Source organism: Bos taurus, chromosome 16 (genome assembly GCF_002263795.3).
Source record: "Bos taurus isolate L1 Dominette 01449 registration number 42190680 breed Hereford chromosome 16, ARS-UCD2.0, whole genome shotgun sequence".
In the NCBI taxonomy this organism is placed as follows: Eukaryota; Metazoa; Chordata; class Mammalia; order Artiodactyla; family Bovidae; genus Bos; species Bos taurus.
This window is the reverse complement of record NC_037343.1, coordinates 62,926,372-62,949,867: the sequence shown is the minus strand read 5'-3', so window position 1 is coordinate 62,949,867 and position 23,496 is coordinate 62,926,372. Positions and strand designations below refer to the sequence as shown.

Genomic DNA, 23,496 nt, shown 5'->3' with positions numbered 1-23,496 from the left:
GAGTGGGAGCAAAGAAAACACATGGTTTCTCTGGTGGCTCAGACGGTAAAGTGTCTGCCTGCAATGTGGGAGACCCTAGTTCTATCCCTGGGTCGGGAAGATCCCCTGGAGAAGGAAATGGCAACCCTCTCTAGTACTCTTGCCTGGAAAATCCCATGGACAGAGGATCCTGGTAGGTTACAGTCCATGGGGTCGCAAGGAGTCAGAGACGACTGAGCGACTTCACTTTCAAAGAAACACATTGAATGAGAGAAGGAAATCAGGCTGATGAATTCTTTACAACAAGGTTTTATTTATTTTCTTGGACCACACCCCCCCAAAGAAACATGAAAGTTGTTTGTCTTTCTTTAATTTTTAATGGTTTTCCTTTTGGATCCAAACGAGCATCTATGTTACAGGATATCCACCTGGTCAACATGCAGTGCTGAACTCTGGCTTTGGGTGAGATGCACCGATACTGTGGGCGGGCCAGCACTGGCTGCCAGTCACGCACGTCACTGAAGGGGCATCAGGCTGGCACGCCACACCGCAGTGGATGCTGCCCGTAAGGAAGCATCTGGAGTGCCTTGACTCGCACGTGTTTTCTAACACAGGTGGCAGCGTTTTAACAGCCTAAGGCAGAGCACCCAGTTTCCCGTTCGATCCTATCTGAAGTGCGCATCCTGTAAGAGCAAACCAAGGGGTGGAATGTCCTGACCTTGGATCCCAAAGGACAGAGGGTATGACCTGGACACCCTGTTGTCCATTTCCTTGCAATGTAATCCTCCGAGGCTACTAGCAGAGTGCCATGTGGAGTCTGACATTTATTCATGATGAAACTCCTCTCCTGTGCCACTCTCCGCCCCTCTTCCCTTTACCCTCCCCTCCTCCCTCTCCCCTCCCACAACACTTGTGCCACACGGAAGGTCAACAAAATCTGTCCACTGTTGGCACTACTTTATCAAAGAGCAGCTAAAGTCACTGAGGTTGTCTTCAGGCTGCTTGAAAGCAAGAACCTCCCTTCTCTCCATCTCCCAAGTCTGGAACATTTTTTTCAGGGCTCTATGAATCCTCTGAGGCCTTTAAATCCACCACGTAGAGTGGAAAGAGGCTGTCTCTAGTACCATGCTAACAAGCTGGTCCGTGATCTGGCAAAAATGAGGATCCCAGGTCACATGCCTTCCTCTTTCTGGGGCCAGCTGGTATTTCCCACCTTAACCTTGTCTTTGTTCTAGAGTTTGTTTTTCTCACCTCTACCCAACTCGTCCCAGCTATGAGATGCTCCACATACTAACTTTTTTAGATTTTTCTCCTCTGTTTGTTTTTATGTGTGAGTTCTAAATCATGGACTCAGTTTGAGTGGAGCTGGCTGGACAGCTCTCTAATGTCACCAAGAGGGAGGTTCCTCTGCAATCAACAGCACTTAGGGTGGCTTTGTATAAATTTTGGCTTGGTGACAAAACCCCAGGATAGAAAAACACTGATTGATGTTTGGCCTGCAGGCTAAGTATATATCTCCATTGGTAGCCATTAAAATACAATACCTATGTTTTTAATAAATCTGTTGGAATCTGCTTAACACTATATAGCTCCGTATCAAATGTAACTAAGACCAGACTACTGTAGACTTTAGTTGGCAGTTAGGTTACATTGTTTAGCCCTCATTTCCTGTTACCTTTATTTTTAAAAGTTGATTAATGGCACTTTGAAGTTTTGGAGTGTGTTTTTTCCTGCTCATCCCTTATCAAGGTATCTAATAGGCTTGCTTTGAGTGGCGGTTCTTGGTGTGATGCAGGCCATCGCTAGAAGAAATTAGAGTATTGGAAAGAAAACTGAGTCACCAGAGAAGGTCAAAGTTGAATTTGGTAGCTTTGACTTAGTCCCCTTGCAGGTTGGGGGGTCTTCCTCTGAGTGAACCAAGAAGGAAGTGGTACTGCCTGGTATACATTCTAGAAACATTCTAGAATCTGGTCCAGAACACAGAGAATAATCCATTCTTATCTCTGACAAACTGGCAGAACACACACACACACACACACACACACACACACACACACACACACACACACAGAAAGCTCCTTCCAGATTTCCAGTGCTGAGTAGGAGAATGTGTCTCAGGAGGATCCTACGTGTTGTGAGCATCTGACCTAAGACTGGCTCAGTGTCCACAAAGATGGCACTGGGAAGCTCTGAGCATGAACACTCAGCTGCCTTCCTGGATTAAAAACAGAAAGTCTGGATTTCTGTTGTCATTAGAAAGCTAAAAAAAGGAGGAAGGGGAAGATGGGAAAAAATAGAGGGTGAAATTAAAGCAAATCCTGGATTCAGGTTTCACTAAACATAAAGTTTCTTTAAAAATAAATGCTTAGAGCAATGCCAAGACTAAATGGAATATAGGGAGTGAAGACTTTTCTAAAGTGATTTGTAGAGAATAAGTGCTTTATTAAAATGCTGAGTTATTAACTTACTTCCAAACACTTAACACATCCACGAACTAGCCAAGCATTAGTACTTTAATTTTCCCAATAAGGGAAAACTTATGCTGAAGGCATAAGTTACTACAGAAGGCTGGGGTAGCATTTATTATTTTTGACTCCCAATAATTTTCATTTCCCAAATTACTATGCCCTTAAAAGTTTTTTTTTAATCTTTTCATAAAGACATAAGTTTTGTAATTATTAAAGATGTCCTATAAAAATCCCACATCCATTTTATTATTTCCTGGGCTTCCCCTATGTTTTCATAGTTCTTCAGTATTCTAGATGACATATTAAGTCCCTAAAAGGAAAAGAAACAAGAGACAAAAGCTGACTTGGAAAAAGAAGATAAAAAGGAACCCAGAGAGAGAAGCTAGATTTGGTACTGTGTAACCTCAGATTTTTGACTTAAGTATCACATCATTAAACTGGACAGAAATTAATTCCTAAAGAGAAGTTAATTTAGAAACACTGCAGAGCACGTACTTATCCCTCCCTGCTGTTCTAGAGTAGGTCTTGTACCAAAAAATGCAACTAGCCAAACCAAACCAAAATCCAAATTAAAATAAACACAAATTCCCTTTTCTCTTTTTACCTGATCTACTCAACTCTTTCAAACCCCCAGAAATAAGAATTCAAACTCAGTAATTTACATAATAACACAGCTTATTATAAAATCCCTTCTTGCATTTAGAAGGTCAAGATACTAGCCATGTTTTTGGCATGGGGTGGGGAGGGAATAGAAGGAAACAAGACTATAAAAATAGGCAGTTTGGGGACACTCCAGCAACGTGATGAGACTTTAATCTGAGTTCCATTCCTGCTGCTTAACTGGTGTGAATTTTAAGGGCAGCGTTCCAGGCCCTTGGGTAGGATGGGAGAATCTATGAATCTGTTCTCTTTGGCTTGGAGTGATCTAAGATGCATAAGCTTCAGAGGCTCAAAGCAGAACGGACTCAAGAGAAGAAAAAGACGGCCATCGGATACCAAGGATGCTTCTGTCTTTTCCTAGTCTTTTGTCCCCCTGCCCCACGAGTGGTATGTCTGTGTTCTCTGAGCGGGTGAACTGCAGCACAGGGCAGCTGACAATCACCGTGGCAGGCTGGAGGTGAGCCCACCCCTGGAGTCAGCAGAGAACCATTGGCTGCTGCTCTGTAGGGTTATTAGACCTGGCTACGATGTACTGGGTGGTTCAGAGAGGAAAAAACAAAAATCAAAATGTCCACACGGCTGACAGGGGCAGTGTTTATTCATGTAGGATCTCCTCTGATCACCTCGTGGAAAGGATGGGTCATAGCTCCTGAGTTAATCTCATTTGGCTTTTGTTAAAATAAGAGCCTCTAGTGTGGATATACAGTTATCCAAATCTGGACCTGACTCCTTCTGGGTGGCTGGAGTTAAACCATCATGCCCTGACTGTCCACTTGCAGGGGGCCCACGTCATCCTCCTTTCTGACAGCATAAAGTCCCCTTCTGAAACTCCAGAACAGTGCTCGGTGTTCTGGAATTCAGGAGAGAAATATGAACAGGATAGATGAAAAGCAAGTGAAGAACAATCTACCCCAAAGCATGGACATGTCTCTCCTCACCCTGATTTTTTGCATACACTGGCATTGGGCCTTTGAGGATCACAAAACATTAACAGACATGAAACTGGTACGAATAGCAGCGAAAGTTCCTTAATCTTCAGGTCTCATAAAATCCCTGCAAAATAGGTGACTTTCTGCTCCCCTCCTGTGATACATATGCCCTTTTCCAATACAACCTTAAAAGATGAGGTAAGAAATTAAAGAATTTCTCAATTTATCCCTGGCATGACCCACTAAAGAAATAGTCTGTCCAAAAATGAGACATCCAGAGCAGGCTTTAGAAATAAGGATGGAGTTAAGAAAAAAATTGCAAACTTTCTTAAAACATCAGATTATTCAATTTTGTTTCGTTATTCCAGGAGAGACCTCATTTTCCTGCAATGGGCGTTCATCGAGTATGTGGACATTTTATACACACCAGCAGCAGTTCTACAGCTTATACTGTTTCTGATCATCTCATGAATAATCACCAGGTGAGTCCCTGACTGTATTTCATGAGATTCAGGCATGCCCGAAAGGGCAGAGAGCACAGCAGATAAGCTTGGACTGGGTGGACTTAACATGATCCCCTGGAGAAGGGAATGGCTACCCACTCCAGTTTTCCTGCTTAGAGAATTCCGTGGACAGAGGATCCTGGTGGGCTACAGTTCATGGGGTCACAAAGAGTCTGACATGAACACAAAACCTTCTCAGGAGCTGTGTCACTGCTAATATGTGGCAAGATGAGGGCTCTGCTGGGAGGGCATCCAGGCTCATCACAAAGCCCGTGCTAAAGAGGATGGGTATGGAGGATGCGTGCCGGCCAGGTGGTGGAACATGGGGTCTTCTTGTGATCCCTGTGTCAAGGGAAGGCAAAACCAGAAGATCTGGAGTTCAGCTTCAGAGAACTGGTGGTATCAGGGATCTCGGAACCTCATAGGAACGCTGAATGGGGAGAAGCAAACCCCAGAATAGAAACAGATTCCTCAGCTAGAAGAGGACACAGCCCCACATTGGGCAGCTGTTTCACGGTTTACATTGAGCGTGGGGGACCCTCAAGGGTACCGTCCCTTCACAGTGTAGGTGATTCTATCCTGACCCCAGCTCACAGCGCACCTTGGCCTAGAGCTCTACCCCCTTGTCTGAAGGTCTGCTGGCACTTGGCCCCCTCAGTGACTGAGACTGGCAGAGGGACAAGTATATCTATAAAGAGAGAAGAATTTCCCACCAGAAGTCTGTCTGGAGCCTTAAGTGAAGAGAGGAGTATCTATATACCAAGCTAGTTAGAATCTCTCTCTGCCTTGGTTTCTTTTCCTTCTCTTTCCTCCCCCCCCCCCGCCTTCTTTTCCCCATCACCTCCCTTCTTATTTTGAGGGGATCCTGAAGACTCATATTAGCAAAGGAAACTGGACACGTAGCCGGAGACTCTTCTGAGGGGACCTACAGTGCTAAGCTTGATCATGCTGTGTGCCTCAAGCAAGGTGGTGGTCCACCTGGAATTTTTCAAGATGCTGCCATACTTTTTAATGCAAAGAGAAGCAGAGGTTTTGCGATTCAAAGGGGGCCTCTTCCCAAGGGAAAGAGGCAGAATCTGCTACCAAGGAATGGATCTCCTGGTTGGCTGTGACAGGCAAGGTTTGGGTTCATATTTATTTAGAGGTGGAAGGAAACCATTATAAGATTATGCTAATGTGTTCCGTGACTTAACAGAAAATTGCCTTTTATTTTCTGGTCTTAATAGAAGGGCAAATGCAGGCTAAAGGATAAGGAACCTGATTTCTCGGTCAGGGGAAGTGGAATAAGAGATGAGTTGGTAAGTTCATGTGTACTTTAAAAAAAAAAAAAAAGCCCAGGGGGCTGGCCAGGGACCTGCATCTATGGTGCGTGATACCCCCTCTCTGGGACCAGGTGCTCTTGTGGATGTGAGTTGAAGGAGTTCAGGTGTCCAGGAAGGCTTCCCGGCACAGCACACTGAGTGTCTGTAATGTCGTGTGCAGGCAAATCCCACTTCTGGTAATTTTGCCAGCCTCCATGTCTCCTGTCACCACGGCGTAGGGGTCATTTCAATGCCTTTTCTCAAAACACAGAGCGACGGGCTAACTGGGAAAGCTGCATTGCCAAGGTGGAAGCAAGCAGTTTTGTGCAAAGCAGCCCATAATAGCAGCACTTGGGCAGGAAATGACACTGAGCGGAGGAAACCTTTAAGACAGCACAAGGCCCCACGTCTTGAGTCTCAGGTCACAACTCCGCCTCTTAGGGTCTGGGTGCTACAGGGTCCCGATCCCAGTGACCCCCGGGGCACACGGGTGTGCTGAGCCGGAGAGGAAAGGGGAAACAGTGCTTCAGAGCCGGCGGCCTATGTGTCTGCCTCACTGGTCTCCTGCGGGGGACGACTTTGGTTGTGGGCTGACTGTGGCCAGGAAGCGCCATCCCTGTCTAGGGCAGAAGGCAGGGCCATTACAAATGATTTTGCAGCCACAGGGTTGAATCTGGCTTTTCAGAGCTGATACAATGATACCTTCTTTCTATTTCAACAACAAAACAAAGCAAAAAAAAAAGCCCCAATTTCATAAGAAAAATAACAGCCACTGACTGCTCTACCTAAGAGGTGAAGTCTGCCAGGGCTGGAGGAGGATCGAGTATTTATCTGCTATAATCTCAGCCAGGGAGCCTCTGAATCTCCCCAGGGAGAGCCCCAGAAGGCAGGCTCCATCCACTCCTGGCTGGGGGAGGAGGGCCCTGCCTAGTAACCCGCCTCCAGGAAATCCTTCCACCTAATGGTGATGGTGCTGGGGAACTGGAGAGGGGTGTAAAGGGATGGTCCCCGAATGGATAATTGATACAGTGAAAGGAGCACTGATCGGCCTAGAAAGGACTCTCTTTCTCAATGCTTCTGAGTTTGGGGGGTTAGGAACAAGGTCCTGAGGTTGTCTTCTGCTGAGCTCCTACTCCGGGAAGGGGTCACACCCAGGGGAGTATTCAGGGCCACTGGGGCTCCACGCATATCACTTTGTATTCTGAGGCCCCACCGGAGCCTGCTTTGCTAGAAGCAGCAGCCCAGGTCTAAGCTGAGGTATATTTTCTCATCACCTTAAAGAATCCTGACTGATCCTCAATCACACACCAGCTGCAGAAGCTGCCCGTCCGAGGGTCCCTCCCTCACAGGAACGCCTCGGTAAACTCAGATTCATCGAAGCGTCTCTGGTTTCGGCCTTTCTCATCTCTACGGAAGCCCCTAGCAGGTGAGGTGTAGCCCACCTTGTATAGGTGTGTGTGGCCCTCTTGGGGGGTGGCCAGGCCCCTGGCACTGGGTTCACTGGCCTTGGCACGGCAATGGGCCTGCTCATGGACCAAAGTCTGGGCTGACACTCAGCCAGTATGTGCGAGACAGTGCCGCCCCGCTCCACATACCAAAATACCTCCATACTGGTTGGAAAACTGATCCTTGCTGAATCCCTGAAGTGCCCCTGCCACAGGGCTCCCCTGTGCCTGGCATCTCCCAGGCTGAAGCCTGTTGTGGCATGGGGCACCAGCACTAAGGCTGAACTCTGTTATCATCTGGTGTCCTGGCCACACCGATTGTTACATACTCTGAGAATATCACCCTCACCAGAGCGCCTCAGGCACCTCCCTGGACTAGGAGGGCCTGTTAGCCTATCCTAATGAACACAGCACCTCCTGAGCGGGTGACAGGCTCAGACAGGACTGTAGCGACCAGCACCCCAGCTCTCCGCGTCTCCGCCCCTGCCTCTACAGTGAGGGCTGCCAGACTATGGCTTGGCTCATTCAGACCAGCCCTTGCTGCTGCCACCACGGCACCCCGACCCCTTCCCCTTTGCTGCTCTCCTCCCTCTCTGCCTCCCGCCCTTGACATCCGATGCTCCTGAACTCGGCCTGTGCTCCTTGCAGGGAAGCAAGCCACAGGGAAACGCGTGAGATGCTGTCGCGGTGGCCCTGGTGGCCGTGGTGCTGGCTGAGGAGGAGGAGCTGGTGAGGGAGGCGATTCCTCTCCCGGGGTCTCCACGACTCCCCCAGGGAAGAGCCAGAATGTCTCCCAGGCTTCCTGGGGCAATGGGCACAGACACAGGCCGGCTCGATTTCCCCCCAACGGCTGCATAAAACTGGGAAGGGGGCAAGGGGAGGCAAAGCCATCCCGTGTCCCTTCTCCCCTGGGAACAACCCTCCGTCGTTCTTGTGTTTTCTTTCCCCAGCAAAGAGGCAGAACTATGGCAGTGCCCATCTTGCAAAGGGAAATAGAGCGATTTGGTGGGTTTGAGTGGTTTGCCTTCTGTCCTTCCCCTCCTCTCCTCTGATAACTGCGCGGTGTCCTTCCAGCTCCTTCCTCCCTCCTCCTCCCCCCCGGGCCGCACTGGCTTCCCAATTCGGGTCTTGGTTTTTCTCCGTTTGAGAGAAGAGCATGCATCGGAGGGGGGAGCAGCCTCTAGCATTTGTCGTCTTCTTCCGTGTCACTCAGGAGGTCGCTGACGGCTCCGCACGTCGTGCCCGGTCCAGGCCCCCCGCGCCTCCGCCGCCGATAGTGCCCATTGGGCATCTGCCAGCTGTGCCGCAGGGGCGGGGCCGAGCCGATGGTGTTGGACCGGCCCAGGCTGGTGGCCACGGCTGCTTCAAAGGTGAGCGTCTCCTCCTCGCCGCAGTCCGAGGCGTGGGAGTCTTCGTGCAGGGCCAGGTAGGGCTCGGAGATGTAGCGCTGTGGGGAGGGGTGGCCCTGCCGGGGGTTGGAAGACTCGGGCAGGCCGGCGTCGTTGCTCTCCAGAGCTTGGGAGGTCAGTGGGGAGCCACCCTCGCTCCCATCAGCTGGTGGGGAGATGCTCCCAGCGTGTCTGATCAGAGAGCTGTAGGAAAGGAGGGGCCGAGGCTTGGGAGGGACTGGGGGGAGCTGCCGCCGACTTCGTCGTGGGGTGCTGGAGTCGGAGACAGAGGGGATGGAGCTCTCACTCAGGGACCCCGTGCCCTGTGTGGCAGGAGACACATGGCATGTTAGCCTGGGTTTGGCATCCTCCCTACTTGACACCTGGTTAAGCTCTCTAACCCCTCCTACCAAGAGCCACTGGAATCCCCCTCCACCCCCCCGCCCTGCCCCGTCATTGGGTTGGCCAAGAAGGTCGTCCAGGGTTTTCAGTACCATGTAACAGAACGCCTGAACGAACTTTTTGGCCAATGCAATACCAGTCACAGCCACTCAGGGATGCAGAGATGAAAGGAGACTGAGGAGCCAGTACTACTGGGCACGTCAACTTTCATTATGCTTACACATCTCTGTGCTTCCCTAATGGCTCAGCGGGTAAAGAATCTGCCTGCAATGAAGGAGACACAGGTTCAATCCCTGGGTTCGGAAGATCCCCTGGAGGAGGAAATGGCAACCCACTCCAGTATTCTTGCCTGGAGAATCCCATGGATAGAGGAGCCTGGCGGGCTATAGTCCATGGGGTCGCAAAGAGACACAACTGAGCAATAAGCACATGTGCCTCTCTGGCATCAGAAGGTCTGGCTGGGGCCTGAGCTCCTTCATTTCTACTAATAACAAGCTCTCAGATGTTTGTTCCATGGAATAAAAACATTGAGTAGCAAAGATTCAGAAAGCTCTATCACGTGGCACACTAAAAGAAAATCTTGCAGTTTTAGGAAAGACAACTCCATGGAAGGTGAATGAGTGCCCTAGAGTTGCTCTGTCTGGGGTAAGTTCTTGGGAATTGGGTCTCAGGACATGGCAAATACCTTCCCTCATCTCCTTCTGCATCTGTGTTTTCATTGGTGTGCTGATGTTAGCTTGGCTTGTACACCCAGCTACTCATCTGCTGGTTCAGGCCTGACTTGACCTACTCACCTAGTCCCCAAGGTCCCTGAGATGGTAAACAGACCTCCAGGGAGGCATTTCTCAAGGTGTGTGTGACCTAGGAACCATCTGCTCGAGATCTTCTGGGAGATTCTTGGGTCGTTCCAAGTGCAGATTTCTGGGTTCTCCTTTTTGGTGAGTGTCACTGGTGAAGCAGAAGGGCTCAGGAATGTGCAGTTATAACAAGCCCAGGTGATTCCATTCTGCACTGAAACTCACCAGCACTGCTCTAGAAGTACCCTTCTCAACAGCCTCTAAAAGCTGTCTATGGAAGCCCTTCCTCTTCCCCATTGCCACTGAGTGGGTCTGCCATCTGGCCTCTGACAGCCTTGGAGTGGGGTAAGGCAGGGAGCCAGGGATGGCGGTGAGGAGGAAAACAGGGCCAGGGAATGTTTTCACACAGCTCCAGTAGCTATTTCTTAAGACTGGGCTTTGTTTCAGTAACAGGGCAGAAGGAGAGATGGTCTTCCTCTTGGGATAGCTGGAAGCTAGATAAGTGAAATTGGATTGATCTTTTGTATCCTGTGTTGAGAGAGGAATCACCGTTCCAACCAATACTAAGAATCATGCAATTAGCCAAAGACATTTTTTTTGCCTTAAAAAATGTTCCTTTCCTCTGAAATCTGCCTGAGATATTTATGAACTTACTTGTTGTGACTTTGATTTCTGAGGACCCAGTCAGACTGACCCCTAGACACCACTGTCTTTCTTGGGGTACTCTCTGATTTTCTGTGAATTTATATCATTTCTGAATACATAAGCATTAAGTAGCTAACTTCTGTGCACAATGGATATCGTTTCCTGTGAAGGCGAGGTCTGTGTGAGTGCTGGATGCACACATTTTGCATCCAGTGTTAAAAGCCTGCCCTTCCCTGTCTTCCTGCAGAGGCTTGGCTTCCTCTCCATGCTCACCTGTCTGTTGGGGGTCTGTGACCTGCCTTCACTGGGAGACCGGGACTGATGGCGCTCTGGGGACTCCCAGTCGGCCTGGGTCCCTCGCTCCTCGGAGTTGCAGCGGGAGACGTCAGGAGAGAGAAGATGCTTTCGCTCTTTCGATCGTCCCCGCTCTCTGCCCCCTGAGCGGTGGGTGTCGGACTTGTGGCCTATGAGAGATGAAAAAGCAGTGAATCATAACTCTGCCATCCTGGCTGCTGAACAACTCTTACAGCCTGAGACCAAGCCTCTCAAGGACCCTGACTTCTGCAGGCATGTCAACAGGTGATCTGAAAGGGAGGCAGAAGAGAAAGGCTGGAAAATTAACTTTGTGAAAAGGTAAGTATGCAAGTTGTCACTGGAAAGACTTACAAATCCAAGGATGCAACTGTTCTCTTCTGCTTCTGTTTGTGCTAGATATAATTAAGGTAGAATCTTTGCCAGCAGTGTGGCCCAAGAATCCTCTAAACTTTTTAGGGGGAAAATGGCATTAGGGGAAGGGAATTAAGAAGCTGCTATGAATGAAATAATGGATAGTTACTATAATGTCCTGAGACTGAAGTCAAAGGATTTCACTTCTACTCAGGAAGATCTCCGGGAGGAGAAAATGGCAACCCCCTCCAGTATTCTTGCCTGAGAAATACTATGGACAGAAGAGTCTGGCAGGTTACAGTCCATGGGGTCGAAAAGAGGGACTGAGCATACACGCTCCTTTTCTGCCACTTACCTGCCCCGTGATATGGCGCAGGTCATTGGTTTTTTATCTTTCTTTCTTCGTTTAGTAAAATGAAGAAACAGCTTGAATAGCTATATGGCTGAAGAACAGCTTGAACCAAACTAGTGATTTTCTGTTTTTATCAATATGACCCCTTCCCTTAAGACACAAAACTCAAATACATAAACCGATTCCAGGTAGCATTGTCCGGGTTGAAATGGAGTTGGTGGGTGAAACCCAGAGCCTGCCAGGGGGTCTCTAATACATACCTAAGGCAGAGGAGTGGTTTGTAGAAGCCCCTTGAGAAACCTCCACTTTCATGATTTCTATAGCCTGGTCTGGCAGAAAGAAATCTCATTAGCCTTTGTGATGACTAGGGAGAGTTTTGTTGCTGTGTTTCATGATGTGAGTCAGATAGGGAACCCTTTTGATTAAGAAGCATTCTTCCTTCACTCCTATAACCCTGTCTTTTGTCTGGATTCTGTTGCCATGATTTTTCAGTCCTCATCAGGAGCAGCCCTTCGAGAGCAGGAGTACCGCAGAGTGAAGACCTTCTCACCTGAGTCCGAGTTCAGACGGTGGGCTGACAGCCTCAGGGAGGAGTGGTAACTCCGGCGCCGGGACTTGTAGGTGTTTTCGCTGCTTCGCTCCATGGAGAATTCCTCCAGCCACGAGGAATTTGAACGCTTATCGCGAATGGTGGAAAATGAACGTCTCATGGAGCTGGGGTCTGTCACCACCTGGAAACATGAGCCCCCGCCCCGCCCAGGAACACAAGGTATGGATTAATTACTGAAATAGTCTAAAAGTAAAGAAGATAGAAGACTGAGAGGGTTGAAGATTGCCAACTGTCACCTCCCACGACCCCCTCTTGTTCAGAGCTTATGCTGGAGGAGGCTGTTCCAGAAAGCATCTTTACGTTAGCATGGTCACCAGGCTGTTGCAGGGCTCCTTGTCATGCTCAGGGGAGCAGGGAGCTAAGCGTCCTCTGCAAGCTGCCCAGAGCCATCTACCCCAGGGACCCAGCCAGGACCTGCCGTGAACCTTGAGCTGCTTTGAAATAAGTGAGGGCTACTGTCAGAAAGTCTCCACGATGCAAGAGGCATGGCTTTGCCTTTTTGTATCTTGCCCTCCTCAGAGAAGGTGCTGCCCTACAGTACTAGAGCTTAGGAGAGCTGGTAACTGAATAGATACCGCAAGGCTCCTGAGAATGCATTGCTCTCTCCATCAGTCCCACCCCAGCTCCACATTAAACTCGGGCAGTCTGATTTGCCACAGATATTAAAACAGATCCACAAAAATTTCTTGTCGCTGTCAAAACTTTGATGTAAGACAGACAGACAGAAAAAAAGAAGCCAGGAAAACAGACAAAGGAATGAGGTGTGGTCTGTGCTGGTTAGGACAGACAGTCCTGACACAGAGCTGTGTGTAAGTAACTGCATATGTGCTAGAAGAGCCAGGAACAGAGAAAAGGAAGGAAAAACCCATGGGGAACATCCTGGAGAGTACTTCTTGCCTAGCCAGTGGAGTCGTGAGGATGTGGAGCCCATCCAGAGGCCCCGCCCTTTTGCTGGCTGGCCTGTTGTGGCTAGACTGTCATTGGAAACACAGTGTGGAGGAGCATGGTCCACAGAGAAGGCCCATGATCCAGCTCTTAGAGAGGCGTGGGAGCAAGTCAAGGGCTCACCTGAAGATGTCAGATGTGTTTTCATAACCCACCTATTCAATATAGCCCAGGATGCCACTGAACACAGCAGTGGTGGTTGCCTTTTACCTGGGGATCCACAGTCAGGCGTGGCATAGAGGATGCCTTCCCAGAGCCCGCATGCTCCTGGGTGTCCGAAGGAAGGTAGATGCCATGGTTAGAGGGCTGCACGCTTTTTAATTCACTAACCTCTGGCTCCTAGAAATAAACACACAGCCAAGCTTGTGGGAATTGGTTCCATCCCATAGCTTCTCACTTTCAGTGGATGATTCTGCCTCCTCCATAAGAAGAATGGCTTTCAGAAGAGAGACATCCATCTCTAAGGTCTCAGATGTAGGCATACATAGGTTTGTTTCTGTGTGCACATATGTGGTATACCAGATGTCCCAAAACAGAAAGTTCTAACTAGGATTCAGAGGTAAAGATCACCTTTTCTAGTTAAGGACCATCTTAATTATTACTAAACAATGCATCAGATCTTACCACTTTATGAAATTTACTTTCTGTAAGTTGCTAGTGTTGGGTTTATTCTTTTAATCTGAAGAATTTGTCAATTAAATAGAAAGCAGTGTTTTAAGGAAAGTCACCAATTTCTGAAATCTTAAGACATGCTTTTAAGAGCTTTCTTATGATTAAAACCAAAAAAAGGGTGTGGGTAGCCATCTTTCAAGAATGCTCTAGACTGGTGCAGTCCAATAGAAATATACTGCAAACCACTTATGTAATTTAAAATTTCCTAGTAATTACATTTTAAAAAGCAAAAATAAATATCAAACAATAGATTTTGTTTAACCCAATATATACAGATATTCTCACGGCAATATATAATCAATATAAAAATAAGGTATTTTACATTTTTTGGCACCAAGCCTTTGACATGGTGTGTATTTTTACACTTATGACATATCTCAGTTTAGACTAATCACATTATAAGTGTTCAGTTACCACATGTGGGCAGTAGCTATTGTACTGGACTATGAGAGCATTTGAGAGCTTTAAGAAGTTGGATTGGAAATCTCTAGATTCCTGCCCAAATCATTTAATTTTCCTGGTTAAGGAATGTTAGTTTGGCAAATGTACATGCTCTATATAGACAGCTAGTATCACTGCATAAAGAGTAGAGCTGCTTTAAAAATGTTTATCCTGGCTACCCAACAAAGAGAGCTAGGAATATTTTGGACATCTGGAGATTATACCAGAAAAAGAGCATTTTATATTTAGGAAATGACACCCTGAAGGCATGGGTGTATGAGTAGGGTACTGTTAAAGTTAAGGGTGTCTAAGACACCCCCTTGGCCTCCATGACTGTTTGGCCGAGGGGTCCCTGGTGTGAATGGGAAGCACTGCCTTCACGGGACAGGATATGTGCACTTGAGTTATGGTGTTTGCAGCGTATGCTTTATATAGTACACATGTCCCACCTGAAACATGTGATAATACTGCAGTCTGTGTGGTTATGATACTGCGCTCTATGGGTGTCAGAGGTGGTGCAAGACACACACAGATCACAGCCATGCCCCAGGACGTGGAGCAGGAGCACACAGTGGTGAGTGTGTAGCACGGGCTGACACCTGAACTGGACTACAGACACTAGGACTGACAACGAGATGAACATAGATCCAGAAGGTGCTGGCGCTACAGCTCAGCCCTGGGGAGCCTGCAGGGAGGATGATGCAATAAAGCCTCCCTGTGAAAGAAAGAACACATGATTGAGATTTTTCTTAGCAGGCAAGCCATAAAATGATGAGAGGTCCCTTTAAACTGTCTGTACCAATTAGGCCAGGGCCTTGGTGCCAATTTCCTCAGAGAGGAAGGCAGGGAATGACTCCAGGTATTTTTACCTACCTTACCAAGAACACTTTCAGGCTGCCACTCACACACTGAGGGGAGGGGAGGCTCTGGTCTGGTGGTCTCCCCAGTACAGCCATCCATAATTCCAGGTTTCCTCAGTCCCAGGAAATGGAATCACTCATTTGCTGGTGCTACTGAAGTATCTCTTCCCTTCCAAAGGGTACCCATCCCATCAGACATGCCACTCACAAGCAGGCCATACCCACATTCCACCCACACATCCATTCGCGAAGCCCTGGGGTATGCAGAGGCATACCCTGGGAGCGGTCAGAAGAACACAGGGATGAGAAGGGGTGAGAAGAACACAGGTGCATCAGAATCTACGTGACATGGAACTCACTTAAAACAAACTGTCTATATAGACTGTTGCAGGGGTCAGGTCTCACCCCTTTTTCTCTCCAGACCAATCAACACCTGGGCTTTAATTCAAAGCTCCAGAGGGAACTTGACCTCACGGCTTCTGAACTAATAATAGTAAAGTCTGTCATCTCTGGGAATCCTATTTTAGCTTTGTATTAGTAAAATCCAAAATTCCATCTGCTCTCTTATCTCTAAGTTTAAACTCTATTCAATAGAGTTCTTAGAAATTTTGCCCATTTCTGCTGATGAAAATCTTTAGGTTCACGAGCGTGATCTTAGAGACCTCTTTGAATGTATTTGATCTTGTAGAATTGTGACCACAAGGGCCAATTTTTCTGAACCCACACAGAGCAGAGGCATGAGATTCTCCTGTATCTCCCAGCAGACAGCTAGTCACTGGTACAGACCACCCCTGAGTTCTCCAGGAGGCAGGTGGCATTCCTAGGCCACATGACTCTGCCTGGTTGGTGCCAGTCATTCTTATGATGACTCATCCTAAGGCTCCCAATCAAAGGCAAGATTTAATTTGTTACTTCTGTTTCTCCATGTGACGCCCAGGGACACAAACTGAGAGAGCTTGGCCTGAAGCATTGTAAGTTCCTGCAGCAGGTAAGGGGCCTCTGGGGTTTTAAAACCTGAAGAGGGAGCATTTGTCAGAGAACATGAGAAACTCATCCAGGAAAGTGGAGATGGCAGGAAACTCCCAGGGTAATTGGTTGGACTATCAGAAAGGTGTTTCTTTCTTTTTTTTTTTTTCTGATGGATCATGGTTATGGAATAGAACGTGGAAAAAAAAAAAAAAAAGAGTGGGAGGGATTAGGAAACCAAGGAAGTAATTTTTGAATTCATTCACCAGAGATTGTCGTTCCTGGAACTGTCCATCATCAGCTGGGTCCATACAGGCCAACTGGAATATTTCCTGCGGGGAGAGTGGACTCATCGAAGGGTATGCACTCCGGCCACTCCTGCAAAGCAATGTCACGTTCAGAGGTAATGTGTGCATGAGAGAGAAACAGTCATGACATAACTGCCGTTACTAATTCCCACCTAGACAAGACTTTCTTCCCAGCAAAGGCAATACCCTTTAGCCTTGGCTAGGTTGTAAGCCTGTCAACTTACAGGTGGCTAGCCTTGGGAGGGCGGGGGGCGGGGGTGCAGAACACTGGAAAAGAGAAACCACTGTTTTCAACCTGCATTTGGAATGATTCGTCATTTTGCTGGCGACTGGCATATCTGTGACAAATGACATCATTTGTCACACTCAGCCATATGGAAGACCAATGCTAGATTGTAAACCTGTTTCTGCTCAGCTTCTTCATTCGGCAGAAACATGCCATAGTTTAAACAGTGAACAGTTTGTTTAAATATTAAGCAGTCACGGTCTTTTAAGAAATTTCCTCCACTCTCAGTAAGAGTATGGTTCTATTGTGCCAACATCCATGGCCAAATGAAACAACTGAATGCCATGAACATTTACTGAAGGACTGCTCTGTACCAGATACTGTGTCGAATGATGTCGGAGGCGATGCTGAAGATGTGACAACATCTGGGTCGATGGCTATGTAGGAAGATGCTTCGGTGGTGATGAGGTAAAAGGACAGAGACAAAGTTGGCCAGGTGTTTAGGGTCCTCTGAATGAAAAGTGCAGAGACCTTTTGCCGTGTGCCTATGAGTAAACCACCGTTTGGTACCTGCAGACACTGTCAGCCAATAAGATCCACCCAGCTAGTTAGGGGAAAAAAAAAAAGGTAGCCAAGAACCTGTCCTGAGAATATGGCCACTGCTGCCATCACCATTCACTGCTACGAACCCCCTTTGCCCTAAGCAAGCACGCAGCCTGAGCTTCCTCATCTCGAGAAGAGGGACACAGTGATGCGGCAGCAGCTCGCAGTGGGGTCAGAAGGGAGAGATGAGATGGGAAGAGCTGCTGCAGGGTCTGTTGCTATATGACTCTTGAACCCACTGGAAAATCTGAGGCCTGAGCAAGGACTGCAATTACTTAGAAGTAATTCATTAGACTGGGAGCACAGGGGAAGATTTGAAGAGCAGGTTTTTCACCCGACCTGTCCCCTTGCTGCTGGTGAGGGCTTCTGCTGAATTTTCACAACTGCTAGAGAGCCATCTGCTATTGAAACAACCGCTGAAATGTCAATCCTCCTCCTCCTCCTCCTCCTCGGGCCTTGGCTTGAGAAACACAGGGAACAGATGAGCACAGCTCTACAGGAAATGGGCCCCTTTCTGTGCTATAGAAAATGAGTAACTGCAGGGTCCCCAATGGGTAGAGAGGACCCTTAAAATCACTGAACAACATTCTAGACTTGACTAATCTGAACGCTGAGTGACCTCTTACTTTGAAAACCTTGTCCAGCTCCTCAGTGTTGATAGGGAAGAGTCCAGAGGCCTGACCATCCTCCTCTTGCATGGTTTAGTCGCTCAGTTGTGTAGCCTTGGCAGGCTTCTCAGTCCATGGGATTCTCCAGGCAAGAATACTGGAGTGGGTTGCCATTTCCTTCTCCAGGGGATCTTCCTGACCCAGGAATTGAACCTGGGTCTCCTGTACTGCAGGAGGATTCTCTTTTTTTCCTTCTGTTGTGAATGTTTCCTTTTTATTTTAAAATTTATTTAATTGGAGGCTAATTACTTCAGAATATTGTGGTTTTTGCCATACATTGACGTGAATCAGCCACGGGTTGTACGTGTGTTCCCCCATCCCAAACCCCACTCCCACCCCCCTCCCCATCCCATCCCTCAGGGCTGGGTCAGCACACTGACTTTGAGTGCCCTGTTTCATGCATCAAACTTGGACTGGTGGTCTATTTCACATATGGTAATATACATGTTTCAATGGCAGGTAGATTCTTTACCAATTGAGCTACAAGGGAAGCCCCTCCTCTTGCATAACTTTCCCTTATTCCCTGAAGTCCAACATGCTGGGCTCTCTCAACCACATTTGGTTGAATGTGTCAGACTCCTTTTCTGCCTCAGGACTTTAAGAAAGGCTGTTCCCAGCATACAGCATGCTTCTCACACACCCAGTCCCTTGCAAGCCATTTTTTAATTTATCCTTCAAAATTTTTCTTAGAAGTCACTTCCTTGAGGAAATCTTATCTGATAAACTGGTCAGAGCCCTCTCTCACATGCACTCAGATCATAATGCACTTTTTTCCACCCTCATACTTACTAGGATTGTGATTAAATCATCAGAAATGACGTGTTGTTGTTTTTTTTTCTTTCTGATAATTCTGTTTCATGTCTGTTTTTCTACCAGGTGTAAACTCAGTGAGAGAGGAGCCCAGTGATGTTCACCACGCTGCCCCCAGAGCAGTCACTGCTTGAACCCTACAGGGCTTGAGAAACACAGCTGGTCCTGAGGAACACCAGCGCTCCTCCTTTCAGGAGATGGGCCATCATCTGCCTAAAGCTCAAACCAGAAACCCAAAGGTCATCTTTGATTCCTTCCCCTTCTGCATGCCATGTAGCCAGTCAGTCACCAAATCTGACCCATTCTGTGTATGAATTACCTCTCCAGTCTGGCGCGCTCTCTCTCCATTTCCTATTAATCCAAGCCACAATCTTGAATAATTCACACAATTGCAGCCATGTACTAGGTGATATTCCATCTCTCAAACTGCCTCCCTCCAATCCACTGAGCCCACACCAGACTAAAGAATGACCTTTGGAAAGCTGAAACCTGATCACGTCACTCTGATGACTGTGTCTCCCATTACCCTTGGATGAAACTAGACTTCACTTCTGTCTCCTAGCCCTGCCAAATCTGTCAGCTGCCACTTGCCCTGACCTCTCTGTGCACCATCCATCATGACCCTTTTTAGGTTCCTTAAACTTAACCTGATTTTTATTTCATCTCTTGAAGTACTTGCTTCTGAGTCTTACTCAAATGTTGCTTCCTCAGGAAGTTTCCTCAAACCCTCAAACTACATGCGCTGCTTCCTTTACACAGCATCACAATAGCCGACCCCCCACCCCGCCCCCCTGCCACACACGCACATTTTACCTGTTACCACTCTTGTAATTTCTATTTCAAGGACTGTGTCCATGGAAACTGTGATCATGTTGACTGAATCCCCAGCGACTAAACCAGTTTTTGGGTTACATTGACTCTCAGTAAATATTGGTCAAATCAATGAATGAATGAATCAATAAACATATGGGAGAGAGGCTGGGATGATCCAATGGTGGGAGTTATAGTTTGCACAGCAAATCGTCGTGGCAAAACAGATCTAGATGAGGGATGGCTTCCTCCATTTCTAAGCCAAAGACCCTTGAAAAACACCATAAACTCTTCCAAGAAGATAGTACTAGTGCTCTAATCATACCTCTTGACCTTTCTGCACAGACCAGAGAGAAACATGAACTTGCTTTCTGTAGACAGGAGAATCCACACCTGCTACTTCAACACATCACGTGTTTTTGTAAAAATGACCAACGGCCCTGGTCATCTTTCTTCACTTTCAAATGTGGATTGTGACCTATGAAAAGTGCTTTTCAAAAACAGATCTCCGACACCACAGGGAGAAGGAAATTCATGGTGTGAGAGGTTCCAAATGGTGTTCTGACAGAGGTCTCGTTCCCAAGCCTGGGATTTCACTCCTCTGATAATTACTGAAGATGTGATGATATTTAGTGATTTATTGGTTCCATAAAAGCTAGACTGGAAAAAAAATTCACTAACCACGTGCACACTAAATTGCTTCAGTCGTGTCCAACTCTGCAACCCTGTGGCGTGTAGCCTTCCAGGCTCCTCTGTCTATGGGATTCTCCAGGCAAGAATATTGGAGTGGGTTGCCATGCCCTCCTCCAGGGGATCTTCCCCACCCAGGGATTGAACCCATGTCTCTTATGTCTCCTGCATTGGCAAGTGGATTCTTTACCACTAGCACAACCAACTACAAAATGCCATTTACGTTGGGAAGATGGACTCTTGCCCCTTGAGTACTCACTACATGCGTGTGATGAGACAGTGTTATAATGAGGTGTGTATATAATAATACATCCTTTATGACTCATGGCCACATTGGGGCTAAGGCTTACAACTCAGAAGAACTGGTACATTCCTCAATTAGCGTTTTGTTTCTGCTTTCAATATAGAAAATTTAAAAAAAAAAGTTTTGTCCAATAAAAGGTTCTTTTCAGATAACATAGTGTAAAGGGAAGACTCTGGGCTTGGAAATAACGGACTTAAATTCCAGTTCAGTGTCCTACCAGCCATGTGGCTTTGGATAACTTAATGAATCTCTCTGAGCCACCAGTTTCTTCTCTGTAAAGTGGTGATACTAACACAGCCCCTTCTTCCTTTGTCCGTTCACAGGGCCCTCTACCTCTTGAGCTGGCCACGGCACCAATATGTTCTCAGTCTGCTTTTCTGTTACTCCCCGCTGAATAGCCATTTTAAGATACAACATGTTGGACTTCTCTGCTGGTCCAGTGGTTAAGAACCCACTTGACAATGCATGAGTTTGATCCCTGGTCAGGAAAGATTTTACATGTCGTGGGGCAACTAAGCCCACGCTCCCTAGAGCCCATGCTCTGCAACCAGAGAAGCCACCTCAATGAGAAACCCATGCACTGCAACTAGAGACAGCCTGACAACAGCAATGAACACCCAGCTCAACCAATACTAAGTAAATAAAAATTTTAAAGATATTAAAAGAGCTGCCGTAAGAAGTTAAAAAAAAAAGATACAACATGTTGCCTTCTCAGTTTCAGAGGGGGCGCATCCACTCATCTCAGTCAGTATTACTTCTCGGGCACTCCTAGGCAATGAATCTGTGGGTCTGCCTGATGACACGAGTCACAATGCAAGCGGGGGGTTGTGGGCTTTCTGGTTATACTCACAGGCCTGGAACGGGGTCCTGCTGGAGATAAGGCAGGGCTTTGGCATTAGCGATGATCTCCTGAGGCAGAGACGAGGGCTCCATGCGCTGGAACATGGGTGCGTTTTTCTGTGTTAAAAGTGGAGAGGAGGAAAAGGGAACTCAAATGACTATGAGGGAAATACCAGCGACTTGAGTGAAACGGGAATATGACTGGTACTCTGTGTGACTGCCTGAATCTCTGCCCCACTGGGGTTCTAATCCCCCGATCCTAGGCAGCTCCTGGGCCCTGCAAGGCCTGGCCTCTGCTTCTGTGCACTTGCGGGGCACGGTCCCCCAGGGATGCACTGGCCTGCCCCTCAGGGGTCCACCCACCCACCCACCGCACAGCCTGTCCTTGCCCTTCACCTGTTCCTCCAGCTGCTGCCTCTGCTTCTTCACCTTGCTCTGTTTGTAGTAGTCCATGATCATCATTGCTGCATAGATTTTGCCCACAGTCAGGTCAGAGGCTGAGGATACCAGTGTGGCATGGAGGGAAACAGGAGAAGATGGGGAGAGAGTGAGGATGCCTGGGAAGCAGGTTTGCCCCTTCCACTACCCAGCCATCCAGCCTTTATGGAGGGCTCCTTCTGCGCCAGGCACTGAGGACACAGTAAACAGGCCCCCAGAGCTATCCTCAGGGGACTGCCATGGCCACCCAGGGAGGGCCGTGTTACTAATGATAAGAAACACATTAGTAAGCACCACTCCCCCACCCCCTGGAACGGTCTTGATTTCCATCTCTTAGTAACAGAACCTTTCCCCCAACTGCTTGAAGGTCTGCTGAACTGTTATGTGGGAGGATAGAGCTGTGCACCCAAGAAGTTTCACCCACAACCACAGTGACCTATCTTAAGAAACTATTTTCCAGGATGGAGCTTCCTCAGAAAACTGACAACAGAACTACCGTATGATCCCACAGTCCCACTCCTGACCATATATCCAGACAAAACTATGCTTCAAAAATAAAACATGCACCCCTACGTTCATAACAGCACTATTCACAGTAGCCGAGACATGGAAATAACCTAAATGTCCATCCACAGATAAATGGATAAAGTTAATGGTACATTTACACAGTGGAATATTACAGAGCCATAAAAAGAATGGAATAATGCCATTTGCAGCAACACGGATACAACTAGAAATGATCACACTTAAGTGAAATTATTCAGAAAAGAAAAGACAAATATCATATCACTTTATATGAATTCTAAAAATGTTACAAGTGAACCTATCTAAGAAAACAAAGCAGACCCATGAACACAGTACAGACTGTGGCTGCCAAAGGGGAACGAAGGTTGGGAGTTTGGGGTTAGTATTGTCTGTCTATACACAATAGATAAATGACAAGGTTAGTATAGCACAGGGGTGGAAAAGAATATAAAAAAGAAAATATGTATAACTGAATCACTTTTCTATATAGCAGAAATTAACAACATAAATCAACTATACTTCAATAAGCAAAAAGAAACTGCTTTCAGTTAATGACAATTGAGAAGTGAGGGATTTCTGTTTCCTAAGAATAAAAGGGCACCCTTCCCTTATCTCCTTGATCACTCCACGCTCCCCCCAAAGATGTGGTCTTGGCGTTCTGGGCCCACAGTGACAAGGACAGCCAGGAGAGCCCGCACCTTTGGGCATGGGCACGAGCAGATCCAGCATCTTCTGGGACAGGTGAGGCCAGATGGCCAGGGTCTCCTTCTGGAGCTCTGAGTCTAGCTGCTGCCTGTCTGCACCGCCTGGGAGAAGATACATTCATTAACAACGAAAACAGACACAGAAATAACAAGGACGGAGGGAGGAGACGGGACAGAGGCTGCGTCAGCATGGCGCCTCGGATTCTTGGAGGAAACCTTGGCACTTCGTGACTGTGGATCTTGCAATCCTGGGTCTTTCTGCTGAAGAAGCGGAACACATTCTGGCTCCTGTTTTCAGTGACTCAGGGATATCCCGCCACAGAGAGCTGAGGCCCTGGGGACCAAGATCAGCTTCCTCATTCATTTGCGGAGCCTCCCAGCTGCTCAGTATATCAGAAGGGGAAATGCAGAGCGCCACAAGCCCGCCTCCTCTGCCTCATTATACGTGTATCAGTTCTTCCAGTGATCTAACCCCAGAGTCTGAGGGAACCAATTTTAAAAAGGACTTGGATCAGGTAAGAGCAGGAAACTGGAGGCCCTG

At 47.6% G+C, this 23,496-nt stretch overlaps 1 protein-coding gene and 2 long non-coding RNA genes across 5 annotated transcripts in view; 2 read left to right on the top strand and 1 right to left on the bottom strand.

Annotated features, from left to right (window-relative positions):
• Window positions 1-272: 272 nt before the first annotated feature.
• Window positions 273-23,496, bottom strand: part of CACNA1E (calcium voltage-gated channel subunit alpha1 E) — a 337,992-nt gene continuing 314,768 nt past the window's right edge. For 2 of the 3 annotated variants that reach the window (XM_015475247.3, XM_024976061.2), the window contains 8 exons: window positions 22,950-23,057; window positions 21,685-21,785; window positions 21,299-21,405; window positions 16,296-16,407; window positions 13,301-13,429; window positions 12,086-12,266; window positions 10,791-10,981; window positions 273-8,996 (listed from right to left, as the gene is read on the bottom strand). In XM_015475247.3, coding sequence (XP_015330733.1) covers window positions 8,466-8,996; window positions 10,791-10,981; window positions 12,086-12,266; window positions 13,301-13,429; window positions 16,296-16,407; window positions 21,299-21,405; window positions 21,685-21,785; window positions 22,950-23,057 — 1,460 coding nt within the window. In that variant the 3' untranslated portion in view covers window positions 273-8,465. The remainder of the gene's footprint in view (window positions 8,997-10,790; window positions 10,982-12,085; window positions 12,267-13,300; window positions 13,430-16,295; window positions 16,408-21,298; window positions 21,406-21,684; window positions 21,786-22,949; window positions 23,058-23,496) is intronic. The other variant, NM_001191123.3, reaches the window with a different exon arrangement.
• On the top strand, window positions 4,148-12,115 carry LOC132342489 (uncharacterized). Its single transcript, XR_009490898.1, has 7 exons — window positions 4,148-4,234; window positions 4,405-4,518; window positions 7,122-7,266; window positions 8,499-8,655; window positions 9,662-9,720; window positions 10,765-11,150; window positions 12,028-12,115. It is a non-coding gene; the product is annotated as an uncharacterized lncRNA (long non-coding RNA).
• On the top strand, window positions 13,374-19,621 carry LOC104974498 (uncharacterized). Its single transcript, XR_812060.4, has 3 exons — window positions 13,374-16,051; window positions 16,299-16,432; window positions 18,711-19,621. It is a non-coding gene; the product is annotated as an uncharacterized lncRNA (long non-coding RNA).